A 22,190-nucleotide genomic window follows, 5' to 3' on the forward strand; every position below is an offset into this window, starting at 1 on the left:
GTGGTCTCATGGGTGTGTCACACACTTATGACGTCACATCACAAATATGCTCTAAAATGTGCTACGGAAGCCTGTTTGTCAAGAGTCATGAAGTTGTCAGGAACCTTTATGCCACATGTGTGACATGTAGGGATATTACCTTGATAGAAATTATTGCAAATCACATATATTTGTTTTTTTTCTTATCTCTCGTGGGGGGGGGGGGGGGGGGGGTGTCGTCTGCTTGTGATCTTTTTTTTTTAAAGTTTATTTAGAAGTAATGTACATAGTCATTTCAGGAACATACTCAACATAAAGGACACGGCACTATCTTAGATTCGCTATAGTATATACATGATCTAACTGACAGCGATACATATGTAGATAACACCCAACCTTCCTCCTGCCATATAAACACTGAAGCCCTGCAGATCTGAGGTGTTTGTTTGTTTGTTCTGGTGAAGCAGATGTGAAACATTAAGGATTTTGTGGATGGAAAGCTGAAAAAATAAATCAATAAATAAAAAGAGTCAACTGTGCTGACTGCATTACTTTAAAATATAACCTTCCCTTATGTAAGGTGCTAGAAAATAGCTGCTGAAACATCTTTTCCATTAAGTTATTATGTAACCATAATGACTTAACCCTTGACCAAACTAAAAGCAATAAATAAATAAATACATTCCCTCTGCCCTTCACTGTTGAAAACAACCTCAAAGTCTAACCATTTACATAACTATAAAACCTTGCGTGTAATGCTTTTTTAAAGGTGAATTTTGCATTATGATATCAGGTTTGATTATGAGCAGGTTGCTCTCTCTGCAGAGTAGGCACACGGGCCGTACAGCTTCACCGACACTCAGCTATAAGTCAAATCAGTCGTCTCTATGCCCTCGTTTAAACGGCAAAGTCCAAAAGAAAACAAAGACTAAAGAACGTCACTGAAAACCAGAGTTGAACAGTCAGAGGTGTGAGATTATGGCTTTTCACGGGGCCTTCGCTTTCTTTGACCTGAAAGTCACATCAATCATTGCAAAGCATACAGTGATCCACAGTCAAACAGTGGACACATCATTCCTTTCCTGTTCCTGTGAAAGCTCCCCATGTCGAAGGCCAACAAGCAGTGCATTTTTGATTACTGGACAAAAGTGAAATGGTTCTGTTATATCCTCTGAAGGTGCTGACAGTTACTGCGCTGCGTCCAAGCTGAATAAAATATACGCAGGGCTTAAATGATGCTCAAAGGTTTTTGCAAGTCATTACCACCATCCTGACACTGCATACACCTGCAGTTATTCCTGTCAGAGTGAGTCATGAATACCCACAACACGAATAAGGACAAACTCCCTCCACTAGTCTCAACTGTGAGTGCTGTTAATTAGAGTGGATGAGGCGCCTGTATGTCTGCTTTCTATACACGTATTTACAACACACACTACTTCTCGTACGCGACACGGGGATAAGCTCAGACCAAGGACGGTTCACTGTACTGTCTCTACTTTGCTCCAATGTCACTATCTGTAGAAATCTAATTAGCTGTTGTTGTTTTTTTTTCTCAATATTGAACAAATACATATTTACAGTTAACCAAATGCCAACCTCTTGATTCTACACCACTCCCTTACCCGATTGTTGAGCTGCTTGTTGCCATTCGCTTGGATATGTGTGTATCTTGGTGTGTCTGTGTGCATTAACCCTACTAGCCATGCATTGAAAAGTGAAACAGCAATAGTAGGTACATAGTTTCATTTCAAAAGAGGAACCTTTTTAAATAAACAGGTGCTCAGCGTCTTCGTTTTACATCATAGAAAAAGATAAAAGAAACAGGCAATCACTCCATCGAGGCGATGGAAATAAACAAAGAGAGGAGAGAGAGAGATGAAGGAACAAGTCAAATGCCTAGCATACTGTAGAAATGAAGTTCCCACACAGGAGGAACACAGGAGAGTAGTTTACAAGGGAGAGATGACCCCCGCTTGCAGTGCCCTCTAGTGGCCGTCTTGACGAACATATACAAGCTGAGGAAGAAGATGGTCGTCACGGCAACTCTTCTTACTCAAGGTAAATGTCCTCAGTGGGGCAGGCGTACTCCAGATGTTCCTGGTAGTACTCTTGGAAGGCTCGTCTGTGTGAAAGACAGAGGGACAGACAGACAGACAGACAGACAGACAGGTGAGGGTGTGATTAAAGAGCTGAAGAAGACGATCGTTCTTCCTCAAGATGACAAAACAAACCATGAGTATCTGTGCTGATAATATCACAGTACATACACACACATCACAGAAAATCTCCTGTGATCCCGACCCAGTCTTTGGAAACCACTGTTTTCAGTGACCAAGCTGTTAATACATTTATGCTGATGATTACAAAAACATAATGTCACGACTTTTTCTATAGTCATCACCTAATAGCTTTTTTATGTAAAACAGGTGTGGGACACAAGGGAGTATGAATGTCAACATTCATTCTGATTCTCAAGCATTTTAATGTGAAGGAACAATATTATCTCCTTACTGCCACATTGTTATTACAAGTTAGGGTTAGTTGATATTGCCATTATTTAAGAAAACAAAAAAAGATTGCCATACTATTATCATGTTTTTACTGAAGAGATAATCAGGTTATGTTTTTAATATCAGATTTTTACGTTCTCTTTTTCCGATATATGATCCAGTCATTTTTACTAGTTTTGACTTGTCAACCCAATACTAAATAGAGCTAGTGAAAATACACAGCTGCTCTCATATGGTTTGCCTTTGTTATTGGATGTCTAGCACAGAGCGAGAGAGAGCGGGAAGAGAAGCTGATATATAAGGTCATTCTAGCTCATCCCAGCACTCACTCTATCCAGAGAAAGTCGACTAAATCCATCTTTAATTATTCAAATCCAACCTTACAGACGTGCACGCACATAAAAGCCTTGTGTCTAAAATAACCCTGGATCACTTGTTACTTGTCCAGCTACAGATGATAAACATGTGCTCTCATCTAGGACTTTCAGCCCTATAATAACAGACATAATAACGTCATTGTGGACTCACCCAACACATTCTGCTACAGGTCGCATTGACTCCTGGGAAACAAACACATGGCAAGCAAATCTGTTGAGCATGGGGTGTTTGGTGATGAAGCCAAAGTAGCTGCGAAGAGAAGAAAACAGCGCGATGCAGAGTCAGCTTTTGCGCTGTGAGCTTAAACACATCAGTTGTTGGACGTGTCGACGTGTTTGTTTACCAGTTGTTCTTTGGATGACACCCACAGAACGAGATGTTCTTCATCTGGAAGAAGTGGCTACATCTGTCGTACTGAAGACAGCAAGCACAGAGAGACAGCTTAAATCAGCAAGACTTTATTTTTACTCCAAATTAGTCAAAGACATACATATCGATATATCAAACAGTTGTTGAACATGAGTTGTGTACCCATGTTTGAACAAATCTAACGCAGTATCCTCTTCCCTAATCATCAAAAGAGCATTCATTCAATATTTCTGCTGTAATAATGAATTGTTTCCTTACTTCATTTATCCACACCTCATCGAGGGAGTCGTATTCATCCTCCAGGCTCATGATCAGTTTCACTCCCTGCAAGCTAATCTCCAACTCGCACAGAGATGGAGGTCGCACGTGTACCGTCCGTTTTCTCGATATGGCAATCTGAACGTGGCAGAAAGTGTTCCCATTTTAAAAAAAGGCAAGATTTAATGGTGCAAACTGTATACTGTACGTCCATTTGTCTGTGACTCTTTGCTGACCTTCTGCATGGCAGCACAGAGGATACCGTTTCCTTGATGATACGGTACTTCAACGGAGCCCAAAAACTGAACGCTGAACGTCTCAATCCATGCTGGATTTCTCTTCATCCCTACAAGGAATGATGTGGACAAATATACAGAGCATGTGTTATTCTTGTGACATTCACAGTAAGATAAAAAACAGAGAAGCATGTATAAATCTTATCCACTTACCCAACACCTCCTTTGACTGGCCCATGACCTCATGGGCATAAAATGCAGGAAAGATGCCCCTCTCTCCTGTCCGCATATTATAACCTCTGTACCAGTAGTCATCCTCTTCTTCCTCCACATACAAAGGATCGTCCACATCCAGCTCCAGTTCATCCGCATGTCTGGGAATGAACCTGCAGGGGGCAGCAAAGAAGGATGAGGAGAATAAATAAAATATATCACCACCTTTTGTTTGTCCTTACATTGTCCCTGCAGCTCGGCATAGAATAAGATTCAATCGATCCAGAAGTATGTGTTTTGGTTTCCGGTGACTCCCAGAGGAGAACAGAGAGAGGAGAGAAAGCAGGGATGGAACAGCTAATCATGAAAGATGGTCGGACTAGTGGAGGGAGAGCAACTCAATTTAGAAACACGATTACTCAGTGAGGGCCACACGGTGGTGTAGTGGTTAGCACTCTCGCCTTGCAGCGAGAAGACCCGGGTTCGAGCCCCGGTTGGAACAAGGGCCTTTCTGCATGGAGTTTGCATGTTCTCCCCGTGTGTGCGTGGGTTCTCTCCGGGTACTCCGGCTTCCTCCCACAGTCCAAAAACATGCAATGTGGGGATAGGTAAATTGGACACTCCAAATTGACCATAGGAGTGAGTGTGAGAGTGAATGGTTGTTTGTCTCTATCTGTGTGTGGCCCTGCGATGGACTGGCGAACTGTCCAGGGTGTACCCCGCCTATCGCCCGATGTAGCTGAGATTGGCACAGCACCCCCCGCGACCCTCTGGTGGAGGATAAAGCGGTAGATGATGACTGATTACTCAGTGTGGTATAGAAAATATGAACACATTAACTGCATGTGTTCATGCATTCAAGAGAGGAGAATGCAGCTTTCTATCACACACACACACACACACACAGCACAAACAAAGCATTATCCTTAACCGCAACCACCACTAAACTCAACCTAACCTAACTTCCTTCTGCCTCATTAGGACCAGGCTTTGATCTCCATGAGGGACTACTGGTCCTGACAAGCAGCAACAAATACAAGTACACACACACACACACACACACAATCATACACATACACACATGCGGTGGTTGATCTAATTACTGGCTACCCTGCAGCTCTATCTGCTGAGCTGTAGCAGCCTCCTCCCTAACATCATTAGTGATTCAGTATTGCTGCATGACCTCAACAGCACACTGAGCTCCGTGAAACTATGAGAAGATATTGTTGTTATTGTTGTAAACACAAGGATTTTGCCTTCATTCAAAATGGAAATGACGTCAAAATGCAATAATTTTCAGTTATTTTGCAGTTATTCTCTTGGCTTCCACTATTAAAAAATCAGTGTCTCCCAAACCTGGTCCTGGGCACCCACTGCCCTGCATGTTTAGGTGTTTCCCTGCTCCCTCACACCTGTTTTTTCAAAGCTCTGCAAAAGCCTGACAATGACCAGTGACCCGTTCACTCACCTGTATACTGCCCTGTGTGTCTGGTCCCTCTCTTCTCCATCAATGGTGCACGAGAAAAGTCCAAAAGATTCTGTACCTACATGGCAAAGAGAGACAATCATCAAATCAGCCTCGAATACACTGAATTATTTGTTCTTGCAGTGCTTCTCACGTATTTCATGTCCTGTGTTGATTGAGAGTCAGCTAATAGGATTTCGGTGAGTCTTTCATTATGCAAATCACCCTTCATGAGAAATATTAATATTAAGCATGAGCACTGATTGATGATGGGTGTACTGGGAAGCAGAGCTCTCCCATAGGTCTTGTGTGGGCTCTCTGCCATATCTGGAACACATGTTAATGCATCATGCTGACAGTAATGAGTTCAACTGATATAAGACTGATCCTTTGAACCATGGAGAGATAATTATAGCACATTACACCACTGGTGTAACTTTAACATTTACAATGTTAGACTAAAGCTAGGAGACGGTTAGTTTAGGTCTGTTTAACATAATGTGTAATACCAGAGTGGATTTGAGATGACCCAAACTGTGACAGATGATCATGCTGGGACCTGTTCAAACTAATGCTGTATCATTTTCAACTTCCTGTTAGTATTAGGGTTTTGTGTTGTTTCCTGTTTTAATTTGGTAGTCTCTGTCTGGCGACATACCCAAATCCTGTCACGGTATCTGCTTGTGTGATATGTGTGGTGGTTTAATTTTCAGTAAATGAAAATGTGCTTTTCTGTGTTTCCATGCGCTGCTGCTCAGCCAACATTGGGAGTTGGTTCATTACGAAGAGTAGGCACTAGGTAACACAAAGTAGGTCACTATAGAAGAAGGATATGAAGGTGCAACTAGATGACAAACATAAAGAGTTGCTAGTGATACATGCTTGCATATCGTTGCTGTTTCTCAGCTATAATTATAGTCGAATGTGCTTTTTGCAGTAAGACGAGGCATGTCGACAGTCCACACATACCTCCTCTCCTCTGCTGATGATGCTACTTTTCGAGGGCCGTGCTTTTGAGACTTCACTGAAAACAGACCTGCATCTGTTGCCATTGCACTTATTTGCATTAACAATTTAGCCTGACCTGATTACATGATTATTCATGTACCAAACCAGTTTCTACATTAGGGATGTTCAACTGATGCGAATGTACACATCACATTAACTTTTAGACAAAGCTATAGCTGTAGCTTCATATGAACCGAGTAATGAGTGGTATCGATCCTTTCGATCATTTGGCTGCTTTGCCTTGTGTGTGACTTACTGGAAGAACGGGAAGTGCTGTTGACGAACACATTCAGAAACTTCTTGGAGAATGGGAGGTCAGCTTCGGGGGAGGAGTCCTCAGAAGAACTGAGAAGTTCTGCTCTCCCCTTCTCATCATCTCGACCGTAGCCCACCTCAGTTGTTCCCAAAGGCTCCTCGTCACATAGCGTGGACAGCTCACTGTCATCGCTCAGAACAGAGGTGCACCTGTGAGGACAACAATCATCAATTGCAGACAGTGACTAAATTTGATAATAGTAATGTAACGGTGGCGTTAATTTCACAATATTGCAGTGACAAAACTGTAACAGTATCAAACAGAAGGTCCTCCTGCCACAGTGGAGCAGAACAAAGGGAAGTAAGAATTGCAAAGACCATCGTCATGGTCTTATGCTGATACATCATCCACTCTAGTCTTTTAAATATGATGGATTGTTGCAGTATGTGCAAGACTAAGCAAGGAAGAGGGTGGGCTTTGTAGAGATCCAGTGTCAAAGTTGGACTACCTAGAAAGGTTCTGTGGCTTGTAGTTGGCGGTTGGTTAGCTCTAGTATTAGCCGGTAGTGGTCACTGATTGTGATTAATACAAATGATCCAGGCACACAAATTGCATAAGTCATGCAATGCTTTTAACACTTTTACCAGCTCTCTACAAAAAGAAAAAAAGCTAAGATTACACAGAGCCTAAGCATTTACAGCACTGAGCCACATTGCTATCACAATATTGCAATAAATATCATACTGTGGACTTGTTACCACAGTATAATCATTGATGATCTCGCTATAGTTACATCTCTAACCAATAGTGAACAAAGTAGTTCATTTCACTTTGAAAGACACTTTTCAGCCATTCATGTTATGTAATATTATCTTGATAGATACAGTTACAGAGTTGCAATGTTATCATGTAGGTGCTTGCAAGATAATTGTAATTAAATGTCATTTTCTCTGCTCATTATGTCTTGCCATAGCATACCTTCTAAGGCTGACTAGCTCCAGCTTGGTATTTTCATCAACCACTAGTGTGTACTTCATGGAGTCATAGGCCAGTCCATCATCTTCATTTGGCTCCCTCAGAGCCAGATCCTTTTCACACAGTGGGAGGTCATGGTCAGATAAACGATGGTCTTGCACGCTGGAATCAACTGGCGGTGAACTGTCAAGTCCCAAATCACTATCTCTGTAGGACTGCTTCGCCAAGCCGTCAAGGAATGGATAACAGTCCCCCTCCTCCTCCTCCTCCTCATCATTGTCTGTAGAGTAGGTAAGGCTAAAGCAGCGGTTGGTCTGGGTAGTAGGGATGTCCAGCGTCAGGCTATGTTTGACCTCAGTGATACGCTCAAGAGAGGCTGAGGAGCGGTTTGCTGGCTTGTTGGGCTCCGTCTCTCGTCCCTCATCCTTGTCACTGACCACACTCTCACTGAGGCTTGGTGAGTCCAGATCCTTTCCCCCCTCCAGCATCGTTAAATCATTATTGGGCTCTACATCATCCTCTTGTCTCCTGACGTTCTTTGATAGTTTGTCTGTAAAGTTCTTCTCAGACTCTTTTGTGGTATACACAGAGCTGAAATCCGTAGTTCCACTCTCATTGTTTACAAACCGTTCTAAAATGAGAGGGGCTAAATTGTCACTTGTAGAGTTGTTCATATAGAGACAAGGACTTATAATTGCTTCTTCCTTTGAAGACTTCACACTTCCTCTTTCTCCAGAGTCCATCCTTTCCATTCTGTACCCATCACCACCCTCTTCTTCCTCTGATTCCAGCAGCTCTGCTTTCTTCTCTTGGTCGTCATCATTGAATCCATCTCCTTCACCAATGTCTGATGATGGGGAGATTGTGTCTGACACAGATGCCTTCCTCTTTAAGCACTCCTCAGGACAGCTAATTGGGTATGAGCCCTCAGAGATCATTCTGTTGACCAAGTTGCTGAGTAGCCACGGTGAGTCTGAATTCTCACTCAAATCATCTTCACTTTCTGATTCTGATTCTCCCTCACTTATTCCATCGTAATCATCTGCATTTGGCATTAGTCTAGGACCCACTGGCAGGTAGAAGGAGCGCTTGAAGCTTTCTAGGCTGTGGTCTGGTTCTATCTGGAGCACCATCTGTCTTGACAGACTGTCTTCACAGCGTTGTGCAGGTGGTAGAGTCTCATCTGGGTCAGCCTGATGCTCACAGGACAGCTCATCATCCACATTCTGCAGCCCCATCAGAGCTTGGCCATCATCGTAAGACTCAGGGGGTAGGATGGGTGAGTCAACAGGGGATGGTGTGGCAATTGTGGGTGAGGGTAAAGGAGATGGGGATGGTAGACGAGATCCTTCTTTGATTGGGTCAGGCTGGCCAAGAAATAGAGAGGCTTTCAGTCCAACAATGCCACTGTCTTGCTCTAACTCTGTATCTGGGTCCAGTTCCTGGTCTGATGTGGGTGAGCTAGCTTCCTCAATGGAGTTGGTGAGATGAGATGAACGTCCACTGCTGCTCTCATCACTAGTAAGGTCCAGCTCTGTCTCTGAAATAGAGGAGATCATGTTGGAAACTACAGGACCTCCGCAGGCAAATGCTGCCTCCAGCTCCCCTTCAAGGTCAGAGTCAGAGCCCGGAGAACTGAGATCTTTGTCCTGGTCTGACGTCATGTAACCCTGCTGGTTCATATCTGCAATCCCTGGATCAGAGGATGGGGAGGTGGAGTTGTTAGCTGCTGCGTCCATGTTGGAATTACCTCGAGCATCTGAACTGGTGGAGTGATCAAAAGCCTCAGAGTGGCTAGAGGACACATAGCTGGAGAAGGAAGGGGGCTCAGAGGGTTCAATGGGGGGGAATTCAACATATGATGACCGATTCTCTTTACACACCATATCGTAGGTCTCTTTACACATAAACTCCACTTCAAAATCCTTATCAAGCTCTTCATCAGACAAAGGTGTGTCGGCCCCATCATTGGCTCCAATGGGAGCAGTGGATGACAAGCAGTGACTGGTTCCATCTGGGTCTAGGTCATTCTCTGGCTCCAAACCTGACTCGCTGGTGATTGTGTAGGTGTCAGTGGTACAGCGGTTTGAATGTTTGTGAATGTGGTCATTGTTGAGGTCATGGTCCACCTCTGTGTCTGAACACTGGGAGTGCTCATCTATGGAGGGTACCCTGGTTGTTTGAATGGAAGGGTCTGGTTTTGGCTCGGTGACATCACCAGAGATGGAGTGGGACTTAAGTTGACCAAATGAACCTGCAAATATAAAAAAGTGGAAAAACAAGAAGCAGTGTAAGAATGGATAAAAGTATACAGTACATTGTGAATGAGATTGCCAAAAGGTGAACAAATTCAGAACTTGGTGATGGTGGCCAGAGCTACTTAGAGAGCAAAAATGAATACTAATGGATAAAGACAGATAAAGGATGTTTGCATTTTTTAGTATAAAAAAAGATGAAGGATGGTCAAGTTCAGCAAACCTAATGTCATTTGTAAGATACTAATTTAATTTCTTAGCATAAATGAGGTTTACAAGAATCAAAAGAACAATGATTTGCTGAACTTTTCTTGAAAACAAGTCAAGTCAATTTCCCGTCACATCACTTCACATCATGACGTTAATGAGATGAGCTCTAAGCTTGCTGCGCTGGCCTTCTTGTTACCGTATTCGGGCCGCTCGCGCCTGTTGCCCTCCATGTCGCAGAGGAGGGGCCTGTGAGGAGACTGGGGGTTCCTACCCTCCCCTGTCTGTTTTGGTGGAGTACCTTTGCTCTGAGACACTGGCGCCTGGGAAACTGGAGAGGCTGGACACTGGCCTGTCACATGGCTACCATCCTCCAGACATGAGTGGGTTGGGGACAGACGGCCTAGAGTTATAGAGAATAATTAAGGTTAACCAAACGAGATTTGAAGGCAACTATAACAGTCCCATATGGTGTAACTACTACACAAATGAAAGAAAAGAAAATACGAATCAACTTTATGTTAATTTTGAGTAATGGTTATTTGTGATGTTTGAGTACCTCACTTGTATTGGTCAACTTTCTTTGTTTGACATGCAGTATATCTAGGAAAATATTATATTATTTGATGTGATGTGTATAGTTTGCTCAATCAGCTGGTATCATCCAGTATTCTGCTTACAGGTGAAATTTGTACAGTAGCTGCAGACACCTCTACATGGTGCTGGTGTCACAACAGTAGTTCAGAATGCGATGACGTCATATTGATTAATTTCATCATGTGCTCACCCTGTGAGGTGGGGTTGCGTAGGGAGTCCTGCCAGCTTCCTTTCTTTGGAGACAGACTGCTGTTGTTGTTCAGAGAATCCTTGACAGGAGAGAAAGGAATGTATCTAACAAGCATATTCATCACAGTGATGGCGACTCGACACTATGCTATCATCAGTGATTGCTGTGGGGCCAGAGCGTCCGTGTGCTTACCTGCGACACAGCGGTGGTGAGGTTCAGTGTGGTGGGTCTGCTCTTTAGAGTTCCAAGAGTAGGGGAGAGAGGAGGGGACGCAAATGGCGATGGAGGTGCATCAGGGTCAACCTCATCATCATCATCATCATCTTCCTCATCGTCCTCATCTTCATCATCAATCATTTCAAACTCTTGGAAGTCATCCTGGAAGGAGCAGACTGGGTGGTGCATGTCACTCTTTTCCAGAATGAGAGAATCCTGAAAAAGGCAGGGAGAGAGATTGAGTTAGTAATGGAGACCCTGGATAATGTGACACCATCTTTTCTTTTGGTAAGCTGCTATTACCAAATAGTGAGCAGACAAATGGAAACCTGATACCGTCTATTACTTTATACAGCTTCTTTTTTTGTTTTTTGACAAAAATGTGCATGTTTTTGAGAAATTAGGAGGACACAGATGGACAGCATGCAGCCAATGTTCTTTGACTGAACAGATGGCATCGGTAAAATGCCGAAAAACATACACATTGGTGGGAACAGAATTATATTAACAGAAAGAGTTTTCATTGTAGGTTTGTTCTTTAGGTTCTCTTGGATCTCGTGCCTGTGAACCCATGAGGACATTAGTGTGAGACTGTTTCCTAAGATGCATAGGGAAAGATTGTGCATCGATGCAGTGACAGCATATCATCGATTCTATCCGTGCAACGTTTGTAAATTGTCTAGTTACTAGAGGCTGCAGCTTGATGTCAGAAGCCTTTGTTTTATTATTTTGTGGGGACCTTAATATGTTGACGTAATCACATAATGGGGATTTGGACATGTTGTATGGTTAGGATGAGGTTTAAGGTCAGTTCAGTAGTAGTTACACTTAGAGAAAGTCTCCAGGAAATGAATGTAAGTGAACGTAATGTCCCCTGAAGTCATGGAAACCAGACTGCGTGTGTGTGTCTGTCTGTAACACAAAGATGAAAGGATAATGTAAGTGGAGCAATGGAAATGGAGTCGATAGTTCCAACATCTCTCGGGTTTCAGATGGTTTCCCAGAAAGTGGTGCACTAAGTGATTTTTGAGGTTAACCAGACATTCAAGTGTGTTGCTGTTACGCCTTTATACTGTGTGTTTGCTGCATAAAAAAATGTAAATAAATGACACACCTCTCACACTGTGCTGTGATTCAACCGTCACACACTCTGTGGAGATGAACACTTACGCATCGAGCTGTGCTGCGGGATCTTAACGTTTTTTTTAGCGTCAGAATTACCTCAAGACTTCTAAGTATTGCTGCTATTAATACTGATGGTACTAACACTGCTGTTCCCATAGACAGCACGGTCTATGATCTGACTGTATCTGACAATCCAAACACCAGGATTGATGCCTCTGGTTTGCAGATTGACCAGCGCAGCAGTTTCGTTGCCTTTCAGTGCAGTCCTTTTTTTTTTCTTTTTTTTAATGGACCAAATCAAAGCTCACCCTCTCACCCATCCACCTCACAGATCTGCTGACTCCTGGAGCATCCACTTTATGCTACAGCAACAGAAATACACAGTCACTCTTCCCACCAGAGCGAGTACACGTGAATATTCTCTGTTAAAAACACGACTGTGACTAAACTGTGGAGAAATGTCTTGACATTGCGCGTCATACTATTTCTTGATTCTGACTCCACTGATTTACTGTCAAGATTCACTATGCCGTTTCCCCACATCATAATCCATTATAATCCATCACTGGGGATATGTGACCTATGGCAGAGTAAAAATCCACTGATCCATCAACTGGGTTGTGAAAATGCCACATCTGCTTGGGAGAATAATCTGTGCTGTCAAGAGACATTCTTTAGTGGAGCCAACAACAGAGAGACAAGCAGCTTAAAGAAAGAGAGAGAGAGAGAGAGCACTATAAATAAAGGGTTGTGTGTTGGTGACAATCGATCACCATGGTCTCCAGTTCCCAAGGACATCCCATACAGTCCTGTGACTGTTACACAGCAGACGTATGCACACAGTGCTCACCTGCTGTCAGGGGAAGTGTTGTGAGTTAATAAACAAGCATCAGAGAGCACAGATGTGTTCTCTCATTCAGTCATTGTCTCCTGCTTTATCCTCCACATGAGGGTGATCAATTAACCGACATGTTTTTGGACTATGGGAGTAAACTGAAGAACCCAGAGAAAAGCTGCACACTCTGAATTTCACACACAACTGAATTAAATTGCTCTCAACGCAAAATCAAATTCCTATTGCCATGCAGTGCCTGTGTGGCACACTGCCTTACATATCCTCTCTCTATTGGCACAACTGCCTAAAGGCATGCAGAAGCATTTCTACCAATATCTCTTTCATTTCCATTCCTGCTGCGTTTTTTATTTTACGTGAGTGGGGGAATGTTTCAGCGAATTTCAACCAGAATATTTTGCATTTCTACTCCAAACTATACTTCAACGTCCCCTCTGCACACATTGGTACCCATAGAACGTCACCTGCCAAGTTTAAAGCCCTACCAGTTATTGTTACAGTGCAGTCCCTGTCTGGTGTTCTTTTGCATCTGTCTCCATTCATTTCTCCATGCACAACAGGACTGAAGCGGCCCATTTAATGATCTCTCTCTGGCATTAATGACAAATTTCTCTTGCATTTCTCATCCAAACACTGCAAATATCAGCACTGTACACTGATGCCCTCAGTAAGTCACCTGCCAACTTCAAAGTTTCAAACGATGGGCAATTTTGTGATTGACAGACAGTCCTTGAATGAATAGAGATATCTTTTAAAGGTCCAGTATATAAAATTAAGGAGGCTTGCCACTATGACCGACAGAGGGCGCCAGAAGAAGTCTGCCATCTCTGATTGGCTTGTTTTAAAATGAATGTTGCTTGGTTTTTGTAGCCTTCCTTTACAGAGGCTGATGTGAATCCACAGGCTCCGCTTGAACCAGATGTTTCTGAGGGAGCTGTAATATCGTTCTCTTCTTCTTTGGTAGGAATGCGTCCTATTCCCGGCATCCACACTTGTACTGCCACCCGATGGCAAAGTCAGACCATAAAGCTGTGTCTGTGTATGCTGATCAGTAAGCAATGAGATATAAATGTGGAAAATAGAGGGCAGTGCAAAGCAGCCATTGCATCTCTATAAAGTACAGACCACAGGCTTGTTCAGCATGAATATTGTTATACCTCCTGACTGATGCACATCATGAAATCTGTACGAGGCTGCACCACGACACAGCACTGCCCGCTGCAGCAGAGCACAAGTGTGTGTGGCCATTCTTAATGAGGTGACCTGCTGACAGAGGCAGCAGTGCACACGTGAGAGACACTGAGAGCAGAGTCCTTGAGCGAGAATTGGCTGCTGGACTTTGTGAATGAAGAGGACAAGGGGGGGGGGGGATGCAGAGGGGAGAGAAGAGAGGGGAAGCAGAGAATGAAGTGGTGTTGTAAGATCCAACAGACATCAACAGAAAACAAGAAAGGACAGCGGTGCCAACGGTCCAGCATTGTTGCTGACTAATGCACAGCAGTTGATTGAGCATGAATGTGATGCTGCCCGATCAGTGCAGATGGTATAGATGCTGCACAATACACTGAAGATGTACTGTCGTTGCAATTTCAGCATGTGTATTTTACATAATGCAAAAGTTATACACCTATCATAAAGCCAAACTAAATTCTTCCACAAGCTACTTGTATCTGGTCAAGAAGTAAATACTATAATTATCTATCTATCGGTATGTTCTCCTTTTTCTTGTTCCTTCCCTGACATGCTCGGGAAAGGGAGAGATTATAGCTGAAAAGTCCCCTTTTTTCACCAATTCCTACACACAGGACCTTTAAAAGAAATCACACTTCCCCAGATATTAGAAAAACACCATCTTACCCAGAAATGCTCAAGCACTTTGACATAGAGTGAGAAATGACCAGGATAGAAAAACTGACATTGATATGATGGATGTTTAATTGCCTTCCCTAAGCTTTAAATGACAGAATAAGCTGTGTCCAGGCATAGCAAGTATGTGTGTGTGTGTGTGTGTGTGTATGTGTCTTGTTTTTGTTCACATTCACATCCTATAATGACTTGGAATTAATTTGAGCTGGGGATTGGGGCCGGGGCATAATCCCCCATTCGAGATTAGCTGATCCTCAAAAACATCAAAGATGTGCTGTCCAGTATGACCGAGTCAAACTGTCAGCAGCAGCAGCAGCAGCAGCAGCAGCAGCAGCGTGTCATCACTAAAGCAGAGACTGCTGCTGTTGACAAAGTGTCACACATCCCACTGTTACATCAATTATATCTTAACACGTGAAATTCTCTGTCTCGCCTTTCAGTCTCTGTCCTTTCTGTCCCATATCAGCAAGAAGACTCCCTGTGGGCGATGATGTAACATAACAAAGACCAACATGCTCTCTGTCTGCTGCTTTCAAATGTGTGAAGTGAGTGAGTGTGTGTGTGTGCGTGTGTGTGTCTGTGTGTTTGTGTGTGTGTGTGTGATGGCATGTGAGAGACATGGACATGACATCTGTGCCATGAGAAGGAAAAAGTCTCTAATACGAGCAATTTAAAGGAGACATCGACCGGAAGCTCCAATTAACGCTGCTTTTGTGTGTGTATCTGCGTCAATATATGTAAGTAGACGTCCATAACTAACATATATAGCTGCTCCTGAGTGTGCCTAAAACTAAGCGGAAGCTCAGAGGGGATTGTGCCTTCGCTGTCGCAGCTCCAAAACTTTGGAATGATCTGCCACTGTGCATAAGACAGGCCTCGTCCTTGTCTGTTTTTAAATCCCTTCTTAAAACCCACCTTTTCTCTTTGGCCTTTGAAACCTCATGAGACGTTTGTTTTTTTATTTATTTTACATATTTCTATTTGAATTGAATTTATTGTTTTTTATTGTATGGCTGCTAATTCTTATTGTGTTTTATGATTCTAATGTATTTTAAGCTGTTTTATCTTATTTTGAACCTTTTATGTATTATGCCTTTTATTTATTCTGTACAGCACTTTGGTCCATTGTGGTTTGTTTAAAGTGCTTAACAAATAAAGTTGGATTGGATTGGATTGGATATGGGATACGAGCATTCGATGTCACCTTTAAAAGAACAAAATTGGCAACTTCATTGTTGTCATTTTAGTTGTTCGTCATGATTTAAAATGCAATTTAGGGAGTACAATTCATTATTTAAATGCATTGTTATTTGCAATATACAGACACTGTTGCTTCAAATTGTTTGCATTTGCTTTACATACACAGTAAAGCAGTCTTGTGGTAACACTAGAATCGTCTGTTTATGATTATCTTTGGTCCTTATCATAGTTGGTGTCAAATTGACACTTTTTGTGTTAATTTTAAGATTGTAAAATTAAAGTTATTATCTCTGGAGTGTCCAGTATGTAATTTCTGCTTCAAGGAGTGTCTAATTCAAAACAATTAGAAGACCTATAGTTTGGTGATGTCTTGAAGCAGCGTGGAATCATGGGAATTGTTGTTCGGGCAAACCTTTGGCAACAGCAAAGGCAACGACTAATTGTGATCCACGAGGGACACATACAGATGCTAACTAGTAGTAACGCTGATGTTTATATGGAGCAGTATACAAATGTGGTTGCTCATTTGTGGACGTGGAAATAACCAGAAGTTACGCAGCTAAAAATGAAAACTCATAAAATACAGAATGATTTACCAAAATAGTTCAGCTCTACTCCCAATGCCTTCTCTGGCGGATTTCTTGCTATTCAAAGAACATTTTTGTCACACAGGGGCTTTGCTAGTTGTCCACAATGTGTTTTGCTGATGTATTTAAGAGGAAGTGAGCAAAAATACATTATTGCAGATTTAATTCAAGAGCTTAACCCTGAGAATGGAGCATCACTGAGCTAAATCCCTGCAGCAGAGAAGTGCAGAAGAGAGAGAGAAAGTCAAAGAAGGAAATCTTTTAAGCGGGAGGCAGAGGAGAGATGGCATAGAGAGAGGGAGGAAGGGAGGGAGGGAAGGGGGAGGGCGAGTTCTGTCTCCAAGCAACACTCTGCATAGCAGGTCAGGAAGACATATGGGAGGGAGAGAGCGAGAGAGAGAGGGAACGCTGGAAGGAGGTTGTCTCTGCATAGCAGCAAACTGCACTGGGTCACCCCCTCTGCTGCAGCTGTGATTCCACCACAGCACCAGCATAAAACATTTACACCCAAAGAGATTAAATTAGAGTCTAACCTGGTCAGTAAAGTATATGCTGTTTGCTCTGTGGGATCTCAGGACATGTTTCAGGAGAATCAGCTGATGAGACACAGACTCATCTCAGCTTTTTTACCCCCCCACTACTGTAATGAATATCTGCAGCATGTGGTCATTACTGTAGTGACTGCAATGCTGGAGAAGCTGCAAGACTGTAGATTATAATCTGAAGGCACAGAGGTGCTTACTCAAGACAGCGATAATGCAAATAAAGCTGTTCTCTCCCACTAGAAACCAAGCCAGAATCTATCTTTCGCTCTCTCATGTTCCTTACTTGCGCAGCTCTGCTATAATCACTGGGGCAAACCCGCCCCCCCATGAAAGAGTGACAGAGCAAAATATTTGGTGCTACTCGTGAGCTGCAGTGAGATATTTTTGTAGATCAAAAACTCACGAGACAACAAATTGTCAGTGTTTAGTGTTTTGATTGAGCGTGGCAGAAATTGCATACTGTGCATATAATTTGTCACCTGGAAATTGCAAAGGAGTAACAGCAGATGGTGGTTGTAACGTGACACATCATCTCAACCACACACAAAAGCACTATGTAATTACTATGTTTGTTCTCTAGATGCTTCACAGCCCTGCAGGTTATATGGCTTTACTTTTACAGTTTCTATCTTTATCGGTTTCATCTATCCTCCACAAAAGGTCACGACAGGGGGCATGGTATATTCAGAGGGTCCAATTATCCTAATCCCTTATCCACATGGACTGTGGGAGGAAGCTGGAGAACACAGAGAGAACCTGAGAACATGCAAACTCCGTACAGAAAGGCCCTTGAGTCAGGATCCGATCTTTCTTGCTGTGAGGCAACAATGCCAGCCACTGCAACCCCATGTGTCCCCTCCTCAATTTGTACACACAAAACAGGCCATCACACAAAATTCTGAAAACTCCAAACATCAGCTCTGTTCAACTTTCAGTTTCTGCCAAGTTGTCTTAGATCAAGCTGGAAAGAAGCAGCATTTAGTCTCTTGTTTTCCCTAGAGTTTGACCTCATCTGTATTTTGGACCGCGTCTCTGGCTTGTGGAATTTTGATACCTTGCCATTTTTTTTTTGACTGCCTGTATTGACTCTTGTTGGCCTTTTGTCTCATCTCTTGTCTCATCAGTCGGCCGTTACAAAAATCACACTCTTTTGCTGTGTTTCCACTACAAGTTCCCAGCTGGCCTCGCTTCGCCTCGCCTCGCCTTGGCTCTACACGGTTCGGTTGGTTTTCCACTACAAAATAGTACCTCCTCAACATGGGCGGAGTCATCACTGTGCGGCTGCATGAAGCTGTCGTGACTTCGTTTTACTCACACAAACTAGTGACTTGTAAAGCAGTTGTTTTCAGTGTAACTGAATCATTTCATCAGTTCAACATGAGATTTTAGACATGTTCCTGGTAATTGTTGGAGATGAACCCACGTTTTCAGGATTATTAAGTCTTTTTACCTGATCTACAGTTCGGCATTGTTCGGCTTGATTCTTGTGTTGGACGTCTTGCTCATGACGGCACTCTGACCAATCAGTGGCCGGTTGTCTGACGACGTCACGCATAGTATCGCCTCAGCTCGCTTGGAACCTCGCCAGAGCAGGTACTTTAAAAAAGTACCAAATAACAGGTTCTTTCTGTAGTGGAAATGCAAAAATAACCACACCGTGCCGATTGGAAAAAGGGCATTTGTTCCCCTAAAAGCACTGACCTTTCAAATCTAACACCTTGATCAGCCATTAGACTCACTCTAGTTTCACCTGTGCAAACACTTCAGTCCTGTATAAGAGGGGCCTCCAGTGACTTGTAGTTGAGAGTTCTTCTGTGACAATTTTGCATATTATGTGCACTGATTTTCTCTATTTCTCATTGCATAGAGGTGAAATGACTACATATTACGTGAAATAGACATATTTCTACACATTTGTAGGCATTTGAGGCATCAAAATGTAAGTTCAGATTCTTTTTGGAGACGTCATGACCAGGTGCCACTCAATTAAGAATAAAAATGCCCTAATGAAGCCAAAATATCCTTTTAATGGATGTGTTTTTGATTGAAGTCATCACATACGTGTTCATTTAATGCTCTGTAAGACATAAGGATACAGTATAATAGCTGTGTGTGTTGTCTTAATAGAAGGAATGAGTTTGAGAAGAAAGAAAGTGCTTTTAAGTGTCTAAGTTGAAGTGTTTAAGTTCTGAGTTTGTGTTTAGAGTTTAAAAAAAAGATGTTTTACCTTTTCATATGGATCAGAGTCATAGTTGAGACCAATCCCACAGTCATCTGTAATCTCAGAGAGATCTTCATCGTCAAACTCCTCCAGGCTGATGTCATGGGCTGGCCTGGAAGTACATGAGAGACAGCATATTCACTACACAGTATGTGTTATGTAATATGCCTGTTTCATCAGTGAACAACTCCAGGGAGGGATTTCTCACTGATTCATGCCCACACACGCTGAGCCCCTGTTCTGATGGAAACCAACGCATGGTCTGTCAGGATGTGACATGGAGACAGCCTCACTAACACCCACATTACTTACATCAATTTATAACAACAAGCTGAATAAAAACAGAAACATGTAATCATTGTGCATATGTATGCCCTGTTGGTCGCGGCTTCTCATAGCAGAGTCTCCATACCGGCAGCACAGAAGCGTGAAGCATGTCTCTGTAATGATCCACGACACTGCAGGTTCTCTTGATCAGACTGCATCTCATCTGTGGCCCATTCATTTTAACAGACCCCTCGGTTCTACAGCAGCCAGCTTGAGGAAAATGCTGCATTGCAGCTTTGCTGCTACGGAAAGGACACTCTATATATTACGTATAGATGCGAGCTTACATCATCACACACTCATATAGGTGTCCTGTCTACACAAGGGTGTGCCAATGCATATGAAGGTGAAACAAAAGAGATGTCTGCTCTGCTTTCATGTACGACAGTAAATGATGGTCGTGGAGTTGATGCAAAAAGCATTGCAATGACAGTGTTTAGTATCAATGATGGCTAATTTGCAAAAAAAACAACAACACATACATACAGTACAGGCATCATTTAAAGTGTAACTAAGCCCCCTTCTGAAGGTAGCTCCGCCCAATGCATGATTTTGAAAAATGCCAAGAAGTGAGCTGAGTGCTGAGTGAGAGAGAGGTGGAGGGAGGGAGAGTGAGGAGCAGTGCAGGGGGCGTGGCCTGGTCGTGAAATCTCACACCGAGTTGCAGCTGCTGTGAAGTGCTCAGTGAGACGAGACACTCAGTCACTCACACTGTGGTGGAGAGAGAGAGAGAGAAAAAGGTGAAAGCACTGGTGTTTGTAAAAAAAGGGGGAGGAGTCTGGGACAACAAGCCTCACGCTGGTTGGACAAGAGAGTGACGGAAGCGGGTACCACTGATGCAAGAGTGGACTGAGAAAGCCAGTGGCAAAATGTGAATGTAGTAGCTGGTGTTTGACCAGAGAGACCAAGGACTCAAGTGGTTTAGAGGTTTAGCACACAGCTTATTCTGAACCAAAGGTAAAAAAAAGTAAAAAAAAAAAAACCTACTGTCTACTGTCAAAAAGCTGTAGGAAGTCAGTCCAAATATGCCAGTATGTACAATAGAGTGAATACAGGCAAGTGTGTAACTGAGTGGGTCAGACACAAGACTAAAATCAATGAGACTGTGATTTTTATCTTTTTGTCACTAAAGCTTCATTGAAAATGATGCATATATTTATGGTGCATTATTGAACATAAAACACATCAATACCAAGTGCAAGTTTATTTGACACAATACAATCTAAATATCAGGTTGTCTGTGGCTCACTAAGTTCACATGTGCAGCAACAAATGTTTGCAAAGTGAAAATTGGAAAAGATTAAATGAGTGAATCACAAAGTTATTTGATTTCCAAATTAAAAAACAAAACAAAAAACAATCCTTGCAAGATGCAGGATAGCAATGGTAAATGTCTAAATGTGTTATTTATATGTATTTTATTTTAATGAACAGATTCATTTTGCGTCCTAAATAGGTTTTTATTTTAAACTATATATTGTTGTATAATTACAACAATAATAATGGACTATTGTTCAATAATTTTAAGTTCATATGCCCACCCCTACTGAATAGTTGCCTCCTGATGAGATGAGATGAGATGAGATGCTCAGTGATCCCAGGTCATTTGAGTTTGAAACCCCTGGTCTACACTATATGCAGTCTTATATGTTTAATATTGTCCATTAATGGACTGTTTACGTTGCAGTTTTCAGCAATTAATACCTAGTTTATGTTTATACAAATATATCCTGTATGGCTTTGTGTAGTTATGTACTTTTACAAAAAAGAAAATGAACGTTACATTTGAAAAAGGATTGGAATGCATTGCACAATGAAAGAAAAATGCAATTTATGAAAACTAATAAAATATCAATATATTTCATAGAAAGCCAAAAGACAAGCGCAGTTTATCACATTTTCCTTCTGAACATTGTTGATTATATTGTAACTGCTCCTGATATTGAAGCCTAAGATATAACACATTGATTTTCCATCTGTGTTATGACCTAAAAACTGTTCATGCTGACCTTGCTGTTAATCTGCACAGTATCTGAACTGATAGACTGTTGCGAAGTGGCGTATTGATTTAAAACAACATGGAGAGATTTCTTTAAAGACAATGAAAAAGGCACTTGACCCCTGTATGCAGCCGTTTATAGCTTTCATACAGAACATACATCGACTGTATGGTTCTTTGATGACCGCAGCAAAGTGATGACATTTGCAATAAGAACCAGGTCAATAGAAGGTTTTTATACGATTTATTTAGGGGGTTATTTTTTAAGTGAGCATGCATGTGGCTGTACATGTGGTGCGAGTAACATTAAAAAGCCCTAAGGGTCACCTTGCCACAACTGATATAACTAAAT

At 42.3% G+C, this 22,190-nt stretch overlaps 1 protein-coding gene across 2 annotated transcripts in view; it reads right to left on the reverse strand.

Moving 5' to 3' along the window:
* Nucleotides 1–202: 202 nt before the first annotated feature.
* Nucleotides 203–22,190, reverse strand: part of mapk8ip2 (mitogen-activated protein kinase 8 interacting protein 2) — a 31,090-nt gene continuing 9,102 nt past the window's right edge. The window contains exons 2-14 of one of the 2 annotated variants that reach the window (XM_058645808.1): nt 19,519–19,624; nt 11,092–11,331; nt 10,900–10,978; nt 10,312–10,515; nt 7,654–9,904; nt 6,676–6,884; nt 5,415–5,490; nt 3,947–4,119; nt 3,734–3,843; nt 3,498–3,635; nt 3,214–3,284; nt 3,021–3,119; nt 203–2,104 (exon numbers count right to left, since the gene is read on the reverse strand). In XM_058645808.1, the coding sequence (XP_058501791.1) occupies nt 2,032–2,104; nt 3,021–3,119; nt 3,214–3,284; nt 3,498–3,635; nt 3,734–3,843; nt 3,947–4,119; nt 5,415–5,490; nt 6,676–6,884; nt 7,654–9,904; nt 10,312–10,515; nt 10,900–10,978; nt 11,092–11,331; nt 19,519–19,624 (3,829 nt within the window). In that variant the 3' untranslated portion in view covers nt 203–2,031. The remainder of the gene's footprint in view (nt 2,105–3,020; nt 3,120–3,213; nt 3,285–3,497; nt 3,636–3,733; nt 3,844–3,946; nt 4,120–5,414; nt 5,491–6,675; nt 6,885–7,653; nt 9,905–10,311; nt 10,516–10,899; nt 10,979–11,091; nt 11,332–19,518; nt 19,625–22,190) is intronic. The other variant, XM_058645809.1, reaches the window with a different exon arrangement.

Source organism: Solea solea, chromosome 12, assembly GCF_958295425.1.
Source record: "Solea solea chromosome 12, fSolSol10.1, whole genome shotgun sequence".
Lineage (NCBI taxonomy): Eukaryota > Metazoa > Chordata > Actinopteri > Pleuronectiformes > Soleidae > Solea > Solea solea.